At 43.8% G+C, this 17005-nt stretch overlaps 1 protein-coding gene across 3 annotated transcripts in view; it reads right to left on the bottom strand.

Annotated features, from left to right (window-relative positions):
- Positions 1 to 424: 424 nt before the first annotated feature.
- The window catches only part of SLC19A1 (solute carrier family 19 member 1), a 34947-nt gene continuing 18366 nt past the window's right edge, over positions 425 to 17005 (bottom strand). For all 3 annotated transcript variants that reach the window (XM_068245272.1, XM_068245274.1, XM_068245273.1), the window contains exons 5-6: positions 8951 to 9092; positions 425 to 2296 (exon numbers count right to left, since the gene is read on the bottom strand). In XM_068245272.1, the coding sequence (XP_068101373.1) occupies positions 2114 to 2296; positions 8951 to 9092 (325 nt within the window). In that variant the 3' untranslated portion in view covers positions 425 to 2113. The remainder of the gene's footprint in view (positions 2297 to 8950; positions 9093 to 17005) is intronic.

Here is a 17005-nt window from a genome sequence, read left to right as displayed (position 1 = left end):
CGCCGGGAGAGTTCTGTGCCTGCGCAATACTACTGTACAGTCTAGCGCCCGCAAAAGTGCAACGAGGCAGTGCCTGAGCCGACAGGCCGAAGTTACCGGGTCCTATAACCGAGGATCCAGGAGGCAGAAGAGGACGGTGAGGGAGAGATCAGGCCAAAGGGGGCTATAGGAAGACCCAGGTATGTACGATTTTTTTTTTCTTCATCTTAGGTACACTTTAAGGGAGTGGCCCAATCAGTTACTGTAGTTGATAATTCTGATTGGTCCAGGCTGCATGCATTTGCATAGCATTTGCATCCACTTGAATTTATTTTCATATTAAGTTAATAGCCTTGATGTATGCTGTAAATCCCATACAAAATTAATGTTTCAGTTTCTGTTAGACAACAAAAATGACAGCGTGCAGTAATGCCCATACGCATGATTCCAATTCTCTGTGTGTTTATTTTGGTCCACAAGGTACAGCAGGTATAATATACAGTGCTCATAACAGTTCCTACAAATTGTCTTCACTATTTATTCTATGTACAAATCTATAAAATTGTAAGTGCACTTCATATCCCCTCCAGGGGTCAAAACTTGAGTGAATCCCTTGTACAGTGCTCCTTTCAAACAAATGTTGCCTTAAAAAAAAAAAACTGTATTTACAGTGTGATAGCGTATACTATTTCTTATGTGATTCCGTTTATCTTTTGGCTTCTGGGCACTTCACAGTAAGCTTTATTATCAGCACTGGAAAAGGTACTTGAGGGCATACCTGACGAGGAGTTGCTAAGAGCAGTAACCCATGGCAACCGGTACATATACAATAAAGGGTGAATACTAGTTGGTTACAGCAGGTTGAGGTAAACATCGGCAGATCAATTTTTTTTCTTTTACTTAGTCCAACACGTTCAACCTACTAGTAATCTATTAACGCCATTAAGTGCAGTGAGAATGTGATGAGGGAGGGGACTAATGGCTATATAGGTCTAAACCATATTGGCCGTATATAGCCGCCTGAAGCTAACCGATATAGAATTGTGATCTAATGGTACAATGTGATACATAAACTCTTAAAGGGTACCCGAGGTGACATGTGACATGATTAGATAGACATGTGTATGTACAGTGCCTAGTATACAAATAACTATGCTGTGTTCCTTTTATTTATTTCTCTGCCTTAAAGAGTTAAACATCCGGTATGTAAGGGGCAGCATCTGTCTGAGTCAGGACTGGGTCAGAGTACAGTGTGACCCTCGCTGATAAGAAATGACAACTATACAACACTTTCCTAGCAGAAAATGGCTTTTGTGAGCAGGAAAGAGATAAAAAGGGTCCATAGTTCATAGCTCTGGTATACTTCAATGAATGTGTCATTGAGCAAAAACAATAAAACCGTAAAAATTTAAAAAGCAGATTTAAATATAAAATAAAACTGTGGAATATCCTAAAAATTCATTTTTAGGAGAAGGAGGATAGATACAATTATTTAGTTTATTTTCACCTCGGGTGTCCTTTAAGCTAAATACTCAGTTTGTTGAAAAAAAAAATTGCATGGTGGGTACGGGCCTTTACTCCACTGATTTTTCAAATGGGGAGTAGCCATTGACAAGCTGGGGTCACTTCCTGTGTATGCATAGATGTAGTGCACTTTGTACTTTGTTAATAAGCCCTTGTTCACAGTACAGTCATTCACAAGATTTACAAGAAAGAATTACATGAAAAGTAATCCGTGGTGGACAGAAGTGCTAGGAAAGCACTGAAAGGACTGTCCCATCAGTCTGGTGTAGTTTTTCACATCCAACGTCAAACTGTTTTGCAGCAGAGCCAAATCCCTGAGAGTGTTCCGTTTCCTAGATTGGATCCGCTCGTCTCTCTGTCATCCGGCAGGCTGAGTTTATTGCCACAAACAATGGTACAAAGGCAGACGCCTATTCATCTCTCCTGTATTGATGGTGCACCAGAGGACAAGATCTCACAGAGTGCTTACAGCATTTACCTTAATACTAGAGCAGCTGGTCTCACTATCCCTAAGATTACGGTACTCCTAACAGTAGTAACTGCATTCAGCACGGCCGAGTATGGGCTAATACTGGAGTTGTGGTTTCCCAAGGCTGGAGATGAAGAGGTATCATGCTTGGGACTCTTTGGCAGCAATGTTATTAGTCACCAAGTCTTTCCCAGTAGTTGGGCCTGGCTGGGCCACGCCATTCTCTTCATTATCCCTCTGTCGCATGTGTCTGACGAGAACCCAGACGGAAGCTCCCAGATAGATCACAGCCAGGAAGGTGAAGTAACCAAAATAGCAGTAAAACTACAAGACAAAAGAAGTGTAAAAAAATTAGCACAAACTTTATCAGGTTACGAGGTTCTATGAAAATTACAAATTGAAAATGATCTAACAGGTATAATCTACCTACAGATGCAATCCACAACTGCAGCAAATGCCCAGCGGCAGTCCATCAGTGATCACCACAAGCCAATACTGCAGCACATGCCCAGCGGCAGTCCATCAGTGATCACCACAAGCCAATACTGCAGCACATGCCCAGCGGCAGTCCATCAGTGATCACCACAAGCCAATACTGCAGCACATGCCCAGCGGCAGTCCATAAGGGATTACCACAAGCCACAACTGCAGCACAGGCCCAGCGGCAGTCCATCAGTGATCACAAGCCAATATTGCAGCACATGCCCAGCGGCAGTCCATAACTGATTACCACAAGCCACAACTGCAGCACATGCCCAGCAGCAGTCCATCAGTGATTACTACAAGCCACAACTGCAGCACATGCCCAGCGGCAGTCCATCAGTGATCACCACAAGCCACAACTGCAGCACATGCCCAGCGGCAGTCCATAAGGGATTACCACAAGCCACAACTGCAGCACATGCACAGCGGCAGTCCATCAGTGATTACCACCAGCCTCTGGGTCAGCTAGATGAATACTATAGAGTTTCCCTCAGTAAGCCAAATAGAACAGTGCTTTGCCAGAGACCCAATATCATGCTTAGTGTCCAACATAATTGAGAAATATGCATGAACATGGGCTATTGCCTGGTAAAGCTGTGTGGAGTGTTGTACTGTTATACAAGATTACATCACTGCCTGCATTTTGTCTCAGCTGACTGGAGCTAATATAACAGTACTTAGCTGTGCACGTGGCAACATTTGGTCACGCATGCTGGTATTATGAATGGGCCCTTATGCAGTCTACAACACAGATTCCAAACCTTACAGAATTCAAAATCTTCATTTCATTATTATTTTAAGCATATTAAAAGACAACTACCCTGCTGGCACTTAGTGTTGTAACTGCTACTGCAACTAGATCAACCGGATCCACTCCCTAAAGCCCGCAGCTATGAATGCATGATGTTTTGGCAGTCAGTCATTTTGGGCATGTTACAAACTGATGCTATTCTCATGTATTTGATGCTATAGGGCGGAGGACTGCTACCAGGTGGCAAAAGTCTGAAATCATCACCTGGGGCATGTCATGATATAGTGAGGATCGATGGAAGTTTTGAGCATTATTGCAGTCAGATGCAAGAATTGATGTTTATCCAGGCCAGCATAGACTTTTAATTTACTACATTAGACTTTTAATGAGTCAGAGTTCTTGCTGCAGCACCTGAGCATATCTGCCATGGCACAATCAATAATTTACCAGCCTCTCAGCAACTAAGCTGATGTGAACCGGTACAGTTCTCTTCTCCTAAAATAGATTACCGTATATCTGCAAATATCTAGCTTCTCTAGAGCAAGAAGTTCCTCCCATATACTGAGCAGATGATACAGTTATATAACATTAGCAGGTTACAGGTGTACTTTATATTTAATAGCAATAGAAGAGGTGAGCCAGGCACTGCTCCTTAAAATTCCCTTTATTTTTAAACTGGTTATAGAGATACAGTGATAAACAGTGAGGCTGACAAACAGCAGCCTGACATCTCGCTTCCCTCTTCTACAACTACTGAATGGCTGTCCTCTGAGAGCACTGTAATTTCACCCTTTATCAGCTGATCCACTCCCTGCAGCATCTAGTGCCACTCATTTGATTTCCTTTCTGTACTATATATCTAGATGTAGGGTATTGCCTGAATTTTCACTTCACGGAATTGGCCCCAGTCCTCACTACCCTGTTTAACCTCTCTCTATCCACAGGCACCTTCCCCTCAGACTTCAAGCAGGCCACAGTACTACCCTTGCTCAAGAAACCCTCCCTCAACACCCTTAACTACCGCCCTGTCTCCCTCCTACCCTTTGACTCAAAACTCCTTGAGCGTCTGGTTCACGAACGCCTGACCCAGTACCTTAATGCCAACTCACTGCTAGACCCACTGCAATCTGGATTTCGGCCCGCCCACTCAACCGAAACTGCGCTCACCAAAGTGGTCAATGACCTTGCCGTAGCTAAAGCTGAAGGTAAATACTCCATTCTCCTCCTCCTTGACCTTTCAGGAGCTTTAGACACAGTAGATCATCCCCTACTCCTCCAGTCCATGGGCATTCACGATCTTGCCCTGACCGGGCTTTCATTCTACCTCTCCAAACGCTCCTTCACAACCTCCTTCAATAAGTCCTCGTCCACCCCCAACCACCTCTCGGTGGGAGTCCCCCAAGGCTTGGTCTTTGGCCCCCTACTGTTCTCCCTATACACATCCTCCATTGGCAAGGTTATCTCCTGCATGGGTTTTAACTATCATCTGTATGCAGATGACACCCAGATCTACCTCCACACCCCTGACATATCCACCACTACCATGGACAAGGTCTCCTCCTGCCTATCAGCCATCTCCTCCTGGATGTCCGCTAGGTAACTTCCCACCCTGGCCATCCCTGAACCTCCCAGATGCGCATGTCACTGTTAACCACACTACCATTTGCCCTACCTCTCAAGCCCGCTGTCTGGGTGTCACCCTGGGCTCCGAACTCTCCACATCCAAAACCTCACAAAGTCCTGCAACTTCAACCTAACATCTGTCACATTCGCCCTTTCCTGACCTCTGCCACCACAAACTGCCACAAACTCCTCATCCATGCCCTCATATTTTCCCGCATTAACTACTGCAATCCCCTTCTGTCTGGTCTCCCTATGACCCGAACAGCCCCACTGCAGTCCATCATGAATGCAGCAGCCAGAATTATCCACTCCTCCCATCGCTCCACCACGGCGGCTCCCCTCCTTGAATCCCTCTACTGGCTTCTTATCCAATCCAGAATCAGATTCAAGATACTGTGTCTGACCTACAAATCTGTCCACAAAACCTGTCCAACCTACATTTCCGATCGTACACACCTCGCCACTCCGCTCTTCCAATGAGCTTCGCCTGACCGTGCCACGCATCACCCAGTCCCATGCATGCCTCCAGGACTGCTCCAACACTATGGAACTCTCTACCTCCCCCCATTAGGGCAGCCCCTCTTTCAACATCTTCAAGAAGGCCCTCAAAACTCACCTTTTTACTCTGGCCTACTACCCCTCACAAGTGCTCTAAACCCACAGCTGAACTCTGGTCCCTACCTCTCCCTCTAGATTGTAAGCCTTTGGGCAGGGTCCTCCTCCTTTTGTATCCTACCTGATCATGCATTTCCATTACTGTGAACCCATGCTATGCATCTGAGTGAACCTAACTTGCCTAATCTCCATGCTCCATCCAGTGACTAAGCATTACCTTGTACTCATACTGTGCTGTGTGATCTGGTTTTTCTTATATTCCTGTATTGTCTTATTGCTGTATCTCACCCCTAAATATTGTCTGTAACCTAAACTAATGTCCAGCGCTACGTAATATGTTGGCGCTTTATAAATACAATTAATAAATATTACTTAAAGTAGACCTGAACTCTTACACAGGACAAAAAGGAAAACCTATAGAAATGTGCCCTGTATTTTTAGAGAGTTTAGCCTGTCTAAGCCTCCCTCATCTGTGACTAAGCACAAGTTGTAATTTTATCCCTCAGCTGTGTCAGCTGGCTGCCACTGCAGAGAGCTAATTGGTAAACACAGGATGTGAACAATAGGTCTGCTTCCATGAAAGAAGGAAGTAGACACACTGCAGATTTATTGCAGGATTGTTGTTATCAGCTGTAACAAAGAAATGTTTTCCTTTTAACCTCTTGAGCGGTATGCCCAACACGGTGTCTAGGGGTTTTAATAGGCTCAGGAATCCCCCAGTTAAAACCTATTAGATTAAATGTGATCAGAACATATTAGCTAGCACTAAGCTAGCTAGTATAGGTAACCGACACCCCCGATCCAGTCACTTAAACATTACCCAGCCTGGCTCCAGCGAACGGCGCAGCTGCCCAGTACAGCTCCGGTATTCTCTATGGGGAGCTGTACGGAGAGGCTGCGTCAATCGCTGGAGCCACGCTGGGTAATGTATAAGTGGCTGGATCGGGGGTTTGGAAGCGATCGGGGGTGCTGGTCACCTATTCTAGCTAATATATTCTGATCACATTTAATCGAATAGTTTTCACCTGGGGGACTCCTGAGCCTACAAATCCTCCTGAGCGGTGTAATGCTCAGGAGGTTAAAGGTTATTATGCTGTTGCTTATCTTTTAGAGCAGAGAGGAAGTTCCGAGGTCGGGTTCGCTTTAAAAGAAAGATTTTGCACATTTTCAGTTTCCTAAATCAAAACATTATGACAGCGTTTCTCAAACCTGTCCTCGTGGCTCCCCAACAGTGCAGGTTTTGCAGGCAACCTCATATAAGCACAGGTGTGGTAATTAGTGTCTCAGCTACATGGAATCCACCTGAATCACTAATTAACCGTCCTGTGCAGAGGGGAGGTTGCCTGTAAAACATGCACCGTTGGGGAGTCACGAGGACAGGTATGAGAAACACTACATTATGGAATAACTTCTTGCTCATGAGAAGCTGCATACTTGCAAATACCTTCTGTTTCAGGGCCTGTTCACACAGACATCTGTTTCAGGGCCTGTTCACACAGACAATGCTGAAATGATGCACTACAACTTGCAAAAGCTAACATTTACACCACGATTTTCGGAGGGAATGTGATTTTGTCAGCAACCCTGGAAACTAAATTGCTCCAAAAATGCTGCAAACAGCTCGATGGTAATTTGAGTGAAGCTGAAAGTGATGTGCTTTCAAAAGCGGAATCATCCTCATAGAGATTCACTGTTGCGGCACTTGCCAATCGCCTGCAAAAGTGCTCGTTGTGGGCCCCACACACAGTGGTGCAGTGCAACAGCTGCTTTGTAACGTGGCTTACTGCACTGCACCACGTATGCGACATTCACAGTGTGGCAGTAGCATTGCAGTATAATGGGATGCAGTGTATTACTGTTAAATGCATGCGTTCACAGGTACAGTGACCCATCATTTTTCATTGACTGTATGCTTCACAGTATGTGACGCAATGTGGCTGTAACGTATGGTATGACTGCTTTGCTCAGTTGTGTTCCTGTTATACAGGGAACACAACGTCCCACTACGAATCAGGCCTAAAGATAATCTCTGAGAAGACAGATGAATCCTCACAGGGGATGCAGTGTATGTCTCACCTGCAAAAATATCCTGGGATTCAGATAGCCTGACTGAAAACTAGAATGGTTCTGTGATCTCTCTCATGTAAACCTCAACTCCTCCTTCAAGGTAGCTACAGTTCAAGTGAAACTGAACCCAGCAGGGGTTGGGCACGTTCAGTGGTTCAGTTCACACTATGCAATACTGCATCTGCATTGTACAGATGTGCTGTACCACTCTTGGTATGTGCTGTGGTCTTTTCCAGGCTGCCCTGTCACAGCAGAGCGGATGTGTGCAATCCACTGGATGAGTAGCACTGTGGTTACTGCGTGGAAAAGTTGTATCAGTTGGGTCTTTCCACAGGGGTCTGCAATAGATATGGAGCAGCCATATGTGAATAAGCCAATAGGAAAGCATGGGCACCTTCTATGAATATGGAACATACATATGTGAATAAGCCAATAGGAAAGCACGGGCACCTTCTATAAATATGGAACATACATATGTGAATAAGCCAATAGGAAAGCACGGGCACCTTCTATAAATATAGAACAGCCATATGTGAATGAGCCATTAGGAAAGCATGGGCACCTTCTATAAAATATGGAACAGACATATGTGAATGAGCCATTAGGAAAGCATGGGCCCTTTATTTCTGCATGTTCATTTTTGCACTGATCTTTGCTGTGCTAATATGTAGGGTGGCAGACCTAGTGTAAACTGCCAGAAATCAATGGATCAGGTGGTCATGGTGTGGCAGCGATATCTGACAGATTTCAGCATTATGAGTGAATTGGCCAGATATCGATGTTGAAGATGGAGTCAAGTATGAGCAACTTTAGACCAGAGTCTAAGCATCTGATCAGTTTTGTTATTTTTTTTTTTTCAACACACAGTGAGGCTAATCTGACTGTCCGCATGAACTGCACTGTTTGATACAGTGCAATGCTATGGGTGGTCAGTCTACCTCCGCTCCCGATCGACTGAAATTTACTGCGCAGTTTGACTGAAATTTCTATTGATTTTTGTTGTGAATCGATCCAAACTACAATTGATGTGGCACATTGTGTTACAGATAACCAGCAGATTTAACCACGACGACCGAATCTGAAAATAAAAAAAATCAACGCATCTATGACCAGCTTAAAGCTCAGCATGACAGCCAGGCAAGTGAATGAAGATGGCAGCCACTGTATTACTCTCCATTCAAAATCCCTTTAATTCAGCATCAATCAGCCTGTGAGTTCTAACATTTTGTTACAGCATGAGGCAACCTGGTGGTGGCCGCGGTATTCTAAATAAATGACCATTATATTAATGGGTTCCTGAGGAACTAAGGTGACTTGTCGCCTGCATTTCTTGCTTAGTCAGCACACCAGCTCACAGGCATGAACCCTGACAAGTTAATTGTAAACTGTGTGTATTGTGCAAGTTTTACAATCCTGTTATGCAATCTCTCCTATATTACCTGTGGGTGCACGGAAAGCGACAATCCTCTCTTGTCAGCAATCACAAGTGTAATAATAGACTTCAGGATTGTAGCAAAGAAGGTGTTAACGCCAAACACCAGGGCACATAGTTCCTTGGACAAAGAGCTTGCAATCTGGGAACTGAAAGAAAATGTGAAAACAAGGTTAAAGTATATGAATAAAGCCATCACTAAGAAATCTTAAAAAAAAAAACAAGCAAAAAAAGAGGACAGCCAGGCAAAAACTTAGTCATTATTTCAGCAATGATTTAAACTGTTCATACCGTATAGCAGTATAAAAAAAACAAACAAACACAACAACAACAAAAAAACACACGCTCCCTTTTTGGGAGGAGAAGAAACAACATGCAGATAGGGCAATCACTGAATAAACTGGAAGAATAGCTGCATTTTAAAGAACTGTAGTGTGAGATATATAGAGGCTGCCATATTTATTTTCTTTTAAGGTGGATCCGAGATGAACTTTTACTCATTGCATAATTGTGTTCCTTTCCTATTGTTTATAGGGCATTCCTCAAGCCAAATACTTTTTTGTTTTTGTTTTAATACTCTAATTCCCTATAAAACTAAACAAGCCTCACTCATAGCTTTTCAGAGAGCCTTGGCATTTTCAGACGGTAGCAAGGGCTCATGGGAGATCAGTCTGGGCAGGAGGAGGGAAGGTATTACTAGCCAGAGATTTCAGAAGCAGAGGGGAGGAGTGAGGAGGAGGGGGAATAGGTTTTTTTCACAGGCTGAGCGCTGAAGATGCAGATAAGCTTGCCTGTGTGTAATGTCTACAAACAACATGGCTGCTGTCATTGTATCACAGGAAGAAATAATTATATTCTATTGAAGCTGTTTGCAGCTAGATTTGCTGTGTAAACTATCTAAACTTTAGATAAGATATATAGACAAGTTACTTGTTATAGTTAGTTTTTCATCTCGGATCTGCTTTAAGCAATACCAGTTGCCTGGCTATCCTGCTTATCCTCTGCCTTTAATACTTTCAGCCATAGACCCTGAACAAGCATGCAGCAAATCAGGTGTTTCTGACAATATTGTCAGAACTGACAAGATTAGCTGCATGCTTGTTTCTGGTGTTATTCAGACACTACAGCAGCCAAATGGATCAGCAGGGCTGCCCAGCAACTGGTATCGTTTAAAAGGAAACACATATGTCAGCCTCCATATCACTTTCACCTCAAGTTTACTTTAAACAATACCAGTTGCCTGGCAGCCCTGCTTATCTCTTTGGAAGCAGTAGTGGCTGCGTCACCCACCTGAAACAAGCATGCAGCTAATCTTGTCAGATCTGACAATAATGTCAGAAACATCTGATCTGCTGCATGCTTGTTCAGGGTCCATGGTTAAAATTATTAGAGTCAGAAAATCAGCATGGCAGCCAGGCAACTGGTATTGTTTAAAAGGAAATAAATATGTCAGCCTCCATATTCTTCTCACTACAGTTGTCCTTTAAAGTATTATGGCATTTGCAGGAATTAGTTAAAAAGTGTCTGTAAAAAAAAATTCTGATTAATAGTAGTATTGATCTTGCTTTTGTCACAAGTTATTGCCATGCAACAGTTGCCATGTAGTTGTTGGGAAATCCCTATCAGTGTTCCTCCACTGCTCCTGAATAGGGAAAAGGTCACCCACATGCTACTGCTTAGGGTAATATTTATCATTAGGAAACTGCAGGGCCAGTACTGAAAGTGGCACTTAGTTGAAGCATGTGACATTTTTTCGCTTGTTATGAATGTATTTTTAACTTCTGTCCTCTCCCTGAAGCTGTCTCACAATTGTAGACAGAGCAGAACTGGGGGAAAGGGTGCATTGCAACTGCACATGATACACAGCTCACCACAGGAGCATTGATGTATTAGGTCCTAGTCCCAGACTCTCTCAATGGCACCTGACTAGATCTCTCTACAGGAAATTACCTCATAGGGGTTGAAATATAAACAAAATCATGTAACGTATTTTCGTAATGCTTCATGGGGAACGTTTTAACACATTTTAAAGCAAGTCCCAGCACAGGCAGATTTCTATGCATTTAACAAATCAAATAGGCAGTGGATACGCTCTACTTTTTTTTTTTTTTTTTTTTATATTCAGTCTTTTTTTTTTATTTATTTTGCACTCATCTATTAAGCTTCAGCCCCTGTAGTTGTTGGTAGCCACATACACCAGATGGAACAGCTCCAAACTGTGAAAATGCCGGCCAGTGTGATTTCGGATTTGAACACTGGGCACTCTGTATGCACTACAGCCTCGCTCTCACTCACTAGTGCATACAAGCGATGTTATACACTATAGCACAGAATAATGCCTCTTGGGATTTTACATGCACTTTCGATTTTTAATCGGTACTGCATGCTGTGTTTTTCTTTTTGTTTTGATAGCATCCAGGGAAAATCGAAATTGCGGATTTGCAGTGTACAGGGGGCCTAATGCTGATCGCCTAGCCCTCTACCTTGGGAGCACTTTCACACATTAGGCTTGATTCACAAAGCGGTGCTAACAGTTAGCACGCTGGTGAAAAGCCCTTTATCACGCCTAAACTCAGTTTAGGCATGAACAGTTTAGGAGTGATAAGTTTAGGTGTGATAAGTTTAAGCATGATAAGTTTAGGTGTGATAAGTTTAGGCGTGATAAGTTTAGGCACCAACTGGGTTAGCACCGCAGTGCACAGCTGATCAAAAGTTTTGCGCTAGCAAAGTCTGGTGCACTTCGCATAGAGTTTAATGGCGCTGCTTTGCGTGCGGGACTTTGCACGCGATCTAAACTTATCTAAACTTAGCACACCTAAACTGACTTTTCACCAGCATGGTGCAATGGTTATCACGCCTAAAGTCTCTAACTGGGTTAGCACCGCTTTGTGAATCGAGCCCATTGGCTCTTGCTGTGTCATGATAACATACAGAATGGGATGTGGCTTCCTGATATGTTGCAAGTTTTAAATGAGTACTAGCATTACTTTTTAATGTACCTTTTTAAACTGCGTACACGTTGGCTATATCTCTACTTGAGAACATGTTTTTTGTTTAAATTCAGTTTGATAAGTTTATCAACCAAATTCCAGGCACCACAGAATAGAGCGTACCATGAGGGAAGGTAATACAGATGTTATTCCTTTAACTTGGTTAAATCCATTTTGGGCCCACCACCACCGCCAGATGCTTTTATATGCAGTGAGCACCAGCTGCCGGATGTCGCTGATCACCATAAGCTGCTAACCACAAGTATAGTTTGAATTTCTCCTCCTGTCTCACTATGCAGTGTAGCAAAAGATGGAGGAGGTAAGGTGCCCATACATCGGAAGATTGGAGAGAGATCAGTTGCCTGCACATAAACCACAGGCCGATTCCCAATCAATTTCAGCATGAAATCTCTCTGGATGCTGCATCCACTGCCTCACCGCCCTCCGCGTTGCCCCAGTGTAAAATGTTATACTTTACCTGTACGTTGCTGGCGCTGTGCTCCGTCCGCATACAAGCGCCCCATATGGTTGCCGGTGTTTACATGGGCACATGTGATGTCACAAATGCACCCAGGTTACACCGGCAACCACGTGGGGAGCATGTATGTGGACAGAGCACAGCGCCAGCAATGTACAGGTAAAGTATACTGCACCGGGCACCGGGGTGGGTGAAGATTTTATATAAGGGGGGACAGGGCTGGGGGTTCCGTCGCTTGTTACTGTCGTGTACCGGTTAAACAAGTTAGCCCTACATCGTACAGCATGTCCAGTCGATACATGCAACTCATTTCATCCCTAAATTGGTCATATCATCAATCGGGCATGCTCTTGGCGGCACAGATTTTCATTCGATTATAATAACTGAACTGGGTGGTTGATTGGCCGTCAAGTCATCTGATGTATGGTCACATTTAAAGAATCATTTGAATTGTGTGGACTGATATGCTCTATAGTGTGCATCTTCTACTTTATTTACTTTTACAAGCTTGCCGAATATAAACATAAGTAAATCTCCGGAATGCATAAATAACACATAAAACTCAGTGCTGTGTATTCAGCCATAGGGAAGAACATATTGTTCATTGACAGATCAGCTGATCATCTGCCACTCAGAATCAGCACAGTCTAGGCCTGAACGATTTTAGGAAAAAAAAATATATTAATTGAGTGATTGCGATTTCGATTCGATTCACGATTTCCATCAAATCAGGATTTGTTCCCCCTGTGCCTTTCTGTCCCAGTCTCTCTCTGTGCATCATATGTGTCTCTCTTTGTGCCCCGTTTTGTCTCTCTGTGTCCCCTCTGTGTCTCTCTTTGTGCCCTTTTGTCTCTCTGGGTCTCTCTCTGTGCCCGCTGTGTCTCTCTGTGCTCGCTCTGTGTCTCCTGTCTCTCTCTCTCTGTGCCCGCTGTGTCTCTCTGTGCTCGCTCTGTGTCTCCTGTCTCTCTCTCTCTCTCTGTGCCTGCTATCTTTCTCTCTGTGCACCTCTTTCCCCCAAGCTGCAACAGTCCCCCAAGCTGCCACTTCGCCTCCTGCAGGCTCTAATGCACGGCATACTTTCTGTATGTCATGTGACATACAAGAACCAGGAAGTATGCCATGCACAAGAGCCAGCAGACGGCGATAGAGGAAGGGCAGCGTTGTACTCGTGCGGAAGATATGCCCAACAAAGCCAATGCTGCGGGCCGCATGCGATGGGACATGGGGAAAGTTTGAAGCCACATCTTCAAACTTCCCCCATGTGGAAATGACGGCATCACGGAAATTGCCACTTTGACAATTCCAAAATCATGATCTTGGTAATCACGATTTCGGTTTAAATTTGATTTATCATTCAGGCCTAGCACAGTCTGATAACATCAGCAAAAGGGGTAAAGCTGCATACTCACCACCCGTGTCCTGCGACATCCCCTTGACAACGGTCGTTAGTGACGCTTCTTCCTGACATTACACATCGGGAGCGAACAAGACTTTATGTTTGGCCTTCATGGCTTTTGCATATTAAATTAAGTCACCATAACACCCTTTCTGCAACCAGGGCTGTGGAGTCGGTACAAAAATCTTCCGATTCCAACTCCGACTCCTCAGTTTATGAGATCACGACTGCTACTCCGACTCCGGGTACCCAAAATGGCTCCGACTCCTCAACTCCGACTCCACAGCCCTGCCTGCAACTACAGCTAAGACCATGTCAACCCACCATAGGCATGTCATCCAAATATAGCAACAGCAATGCAATCTCAGGCAGCACCATTGGGCCTGATGCATGAAAGGCTGGTAGTTTTATCGTGCAAAAGCAGCGCAGGGAAATTTTACCAGTCCCAATGCCAGGGGAGCACCGCCCCTTACTCTATTATTAGCACTGCATGCTAGCGACACATCTGTACAGCTTCGGCCCTGCAAAGTCGCCTAAGGGACCTGGTCCCTATCCCTACCAGAAGACCTGCCTCATACATGTGCACAAGGCTTTACGGAAGGTCCACACTATGCCACACTGGGAACTCGTTCGCAGGGCTGTGGAGTCGGTCCAAAAATCCACCGACTCCGACTCCTCAGTTTAGGATTCCACCGACTCAGACTCCTCGACTCCGACTCCTCTAATTTGCATATTACAATTTTGTTGATTAAAAGTATGTAACATGAAATTCGTCTCTTAACTGCCAACGCTTAGGAATTTTACAAGACAACTGAAGTGAGAAGGATATGTAGACTACTATATTTATTCCCTTTAGACTAAAACTAGTCCTTTAGTCCTTGGTAAGAGTACTTGTAAAAGGTACAAACCGGAACAAAGAACATCTATCAGGCCCTAGGCAATGTAAGTGTGGGTACATGTAAGAATGATGTGCAGGTACTCTGCAGGGGAATGAGGAGATTGTAAACAGACAACACCTCTGTGTTCAATGTGCACAGCATTCTCAGTGGATTCCCTGCAGCTCTGTGGGGAGTGCATATGTAGAGTATAGTACTACTGTGTAACAAAGTAAACCTGAGACAGATGAAATTAAAGTTTTATACATACCTGGGGCTTCCTCCAGCTGCCTTCAGGATAATCAGTCCCTCGTTGTCCTCCTCCACCACCTGGATTTTCTGCTATGAGTCCAGGTACTTGAGCCAGTCGGGAGTAGTGCACATGCACACACTCCGCCGCCAGGAGCATACTACACCTGTGCAGCACTATTGCGCAGGTGCAGAACGCTCCTGGCTGTGGAAGCAGCATGCGGCCGGACAGCGCTGACTGGCTGAATTACCAGGACTCATAGCAGAAGATTCAGGTGGTGGAGGACAGCGAGGCATTGATTAGCCTGAAGGGGGCTGGAGGAAGCCCCAGGTACGTATAAAACTTTACTTTTCATCCGTCTCAGGTACCCTTTAATTTGTAGTCACCAAACCAAACTTTAACAACATATCAAATTATTTGATTTCATGAGCAAAGAGAGTGCATACATTTGCATAAATCAGCATCAATGCAGAATTATTTCCATCTCGTTGACCATCTCTATTAGTGACACAGCTACAAATCAGGCTTTATTCCCACAGCATAGATGTTATTTAGTATATATATAAGAGATTCCTGTGTACACATCATATATACAGTCACAATCAGATATGTATATCTAACCTTAAAAATACGGGGACTGCTTTATTGAAGCAGCACAAGTAACTAATTTTGATTGGTTTATTTCATTTTTGTGGACTGAGCACGGCTATTACTGTATATATACATTATTTTTAATGACTATTATCTGAGAAATAGAACATTTGATCATATTTTCTATTTTAATTACAGTTACAAATTCATTAGGAGTCGTAGTCGGAGTCGGTGCATTTTGTCCCGACTCCGACTCCAGGCACCCAAAATTGCCCGACTCCGACTCTACGACTCCGACTCCACAGCCCTGCTCGTTCGGGCACAGTGGATCTGATATACTTTTTTCACTGATTTTTTTTTTTTTTTCTGTGGGTGTCCTTTGTAGCATGCACTTTGGCAACAGACAGCAAGGAGAATTGTGGGAGGGGTTTAGGGTTTGATTTAAAAAATAAATAAATAAAATTATCATGTCTAATTTCCAATTAACCCACTACAGAGAACATCAATGTAGTTGATCTCTATTAGACATTTATTGTGGCTGTCGGCTTACACAGTGTATATGGTGTCCGGAAACGTGCAAGATAGGACTGCGTTCTACTACTGAAATTTTTACAATTAATACGTTGAAAGCAGACATCTCTGAATGTATCCTGTAAATAACAAAGACTTCATCGACATGCCTGTTTATCTGCTTATCTCTGTTGCACAAAATGGTCTGTTTTTATGTCTAGCATGCATGGATTTAGCTTAATGAATACACAGAGCAGCTGTCTTGCCTCTTCACATAGGAGAGCAGACAGCATGATTTGTCATAGAGGGGAGTCAGCAAAGAGACAGGGCAGAGCTGAGAGTCCAACGAAGCTATAGTCAAATTTCAACACAATTTTCAGCTACCGGTAACTGGATTAGGAAAAGGAAATCTTTTACAAGGTAACAAACAGCAACAATACTTACAGTAAACTCTACACTTTCAGGATATAGTAGTGAGTTGTATAGTCGGATTCACTATAAGGTGCCTTTAAAAAAAACATCATTCCAGCACATTTATGAAATATAGCTGAACATTGTGTTTATGAATATACAGTACTCAGTTATGTAGCTCAGGAGCTCTGGGTCCCAGTGTGAGTTTTACATTGGGGCCCCTTAAGAGCTCTATACATAACAATTTGATACGGAACAACAAAACTTGCCAAGGACAGCTGCAGTGTCAGAGAGGCGTAAGCAGAGTAGGAGAACAGTCAATTAATGGTTACAACCAAAGTCCAAAGTCGACATTTTGTTGAGTTAAGATACAGCGTGAGTCAATTGAGATGGCAGATATTGGAAGTTGTATCCTTCCAGGAGGGTAAACCCCATAGGAACACGCTCCTTAGACGTGAGGCCTATTGGATGGAGTGTTTGGGGACTCAATCACCCGGTGGCCTGAATGAAGACTTTAGTCTCAGATGTTTCTTTTAACAGGTAGCAGTTCTTTATCCTAGA

This window comes from Hyperolius riggenbachi, chromosome 7 (assembly GCF_040937935.1).
Source record: "Hyperolius riggenbachi isolate aHypRig1 chromosome 7, aHypRig1.pri, whole genome shotgun sequence".
In the NCBI taxonomy this organism is placed as follows: domain Eukaryota; kingdom Metazoa; phylum Chordata; class Amphibia; order Anura; family Hyperoliidae; genus Hyperolius; species Hyperolius riggenbachi.
Note: the sequence above shows the minus strand (reverse complement) of the source record. Positions and strands in the feature narration are given on the sequence as shown.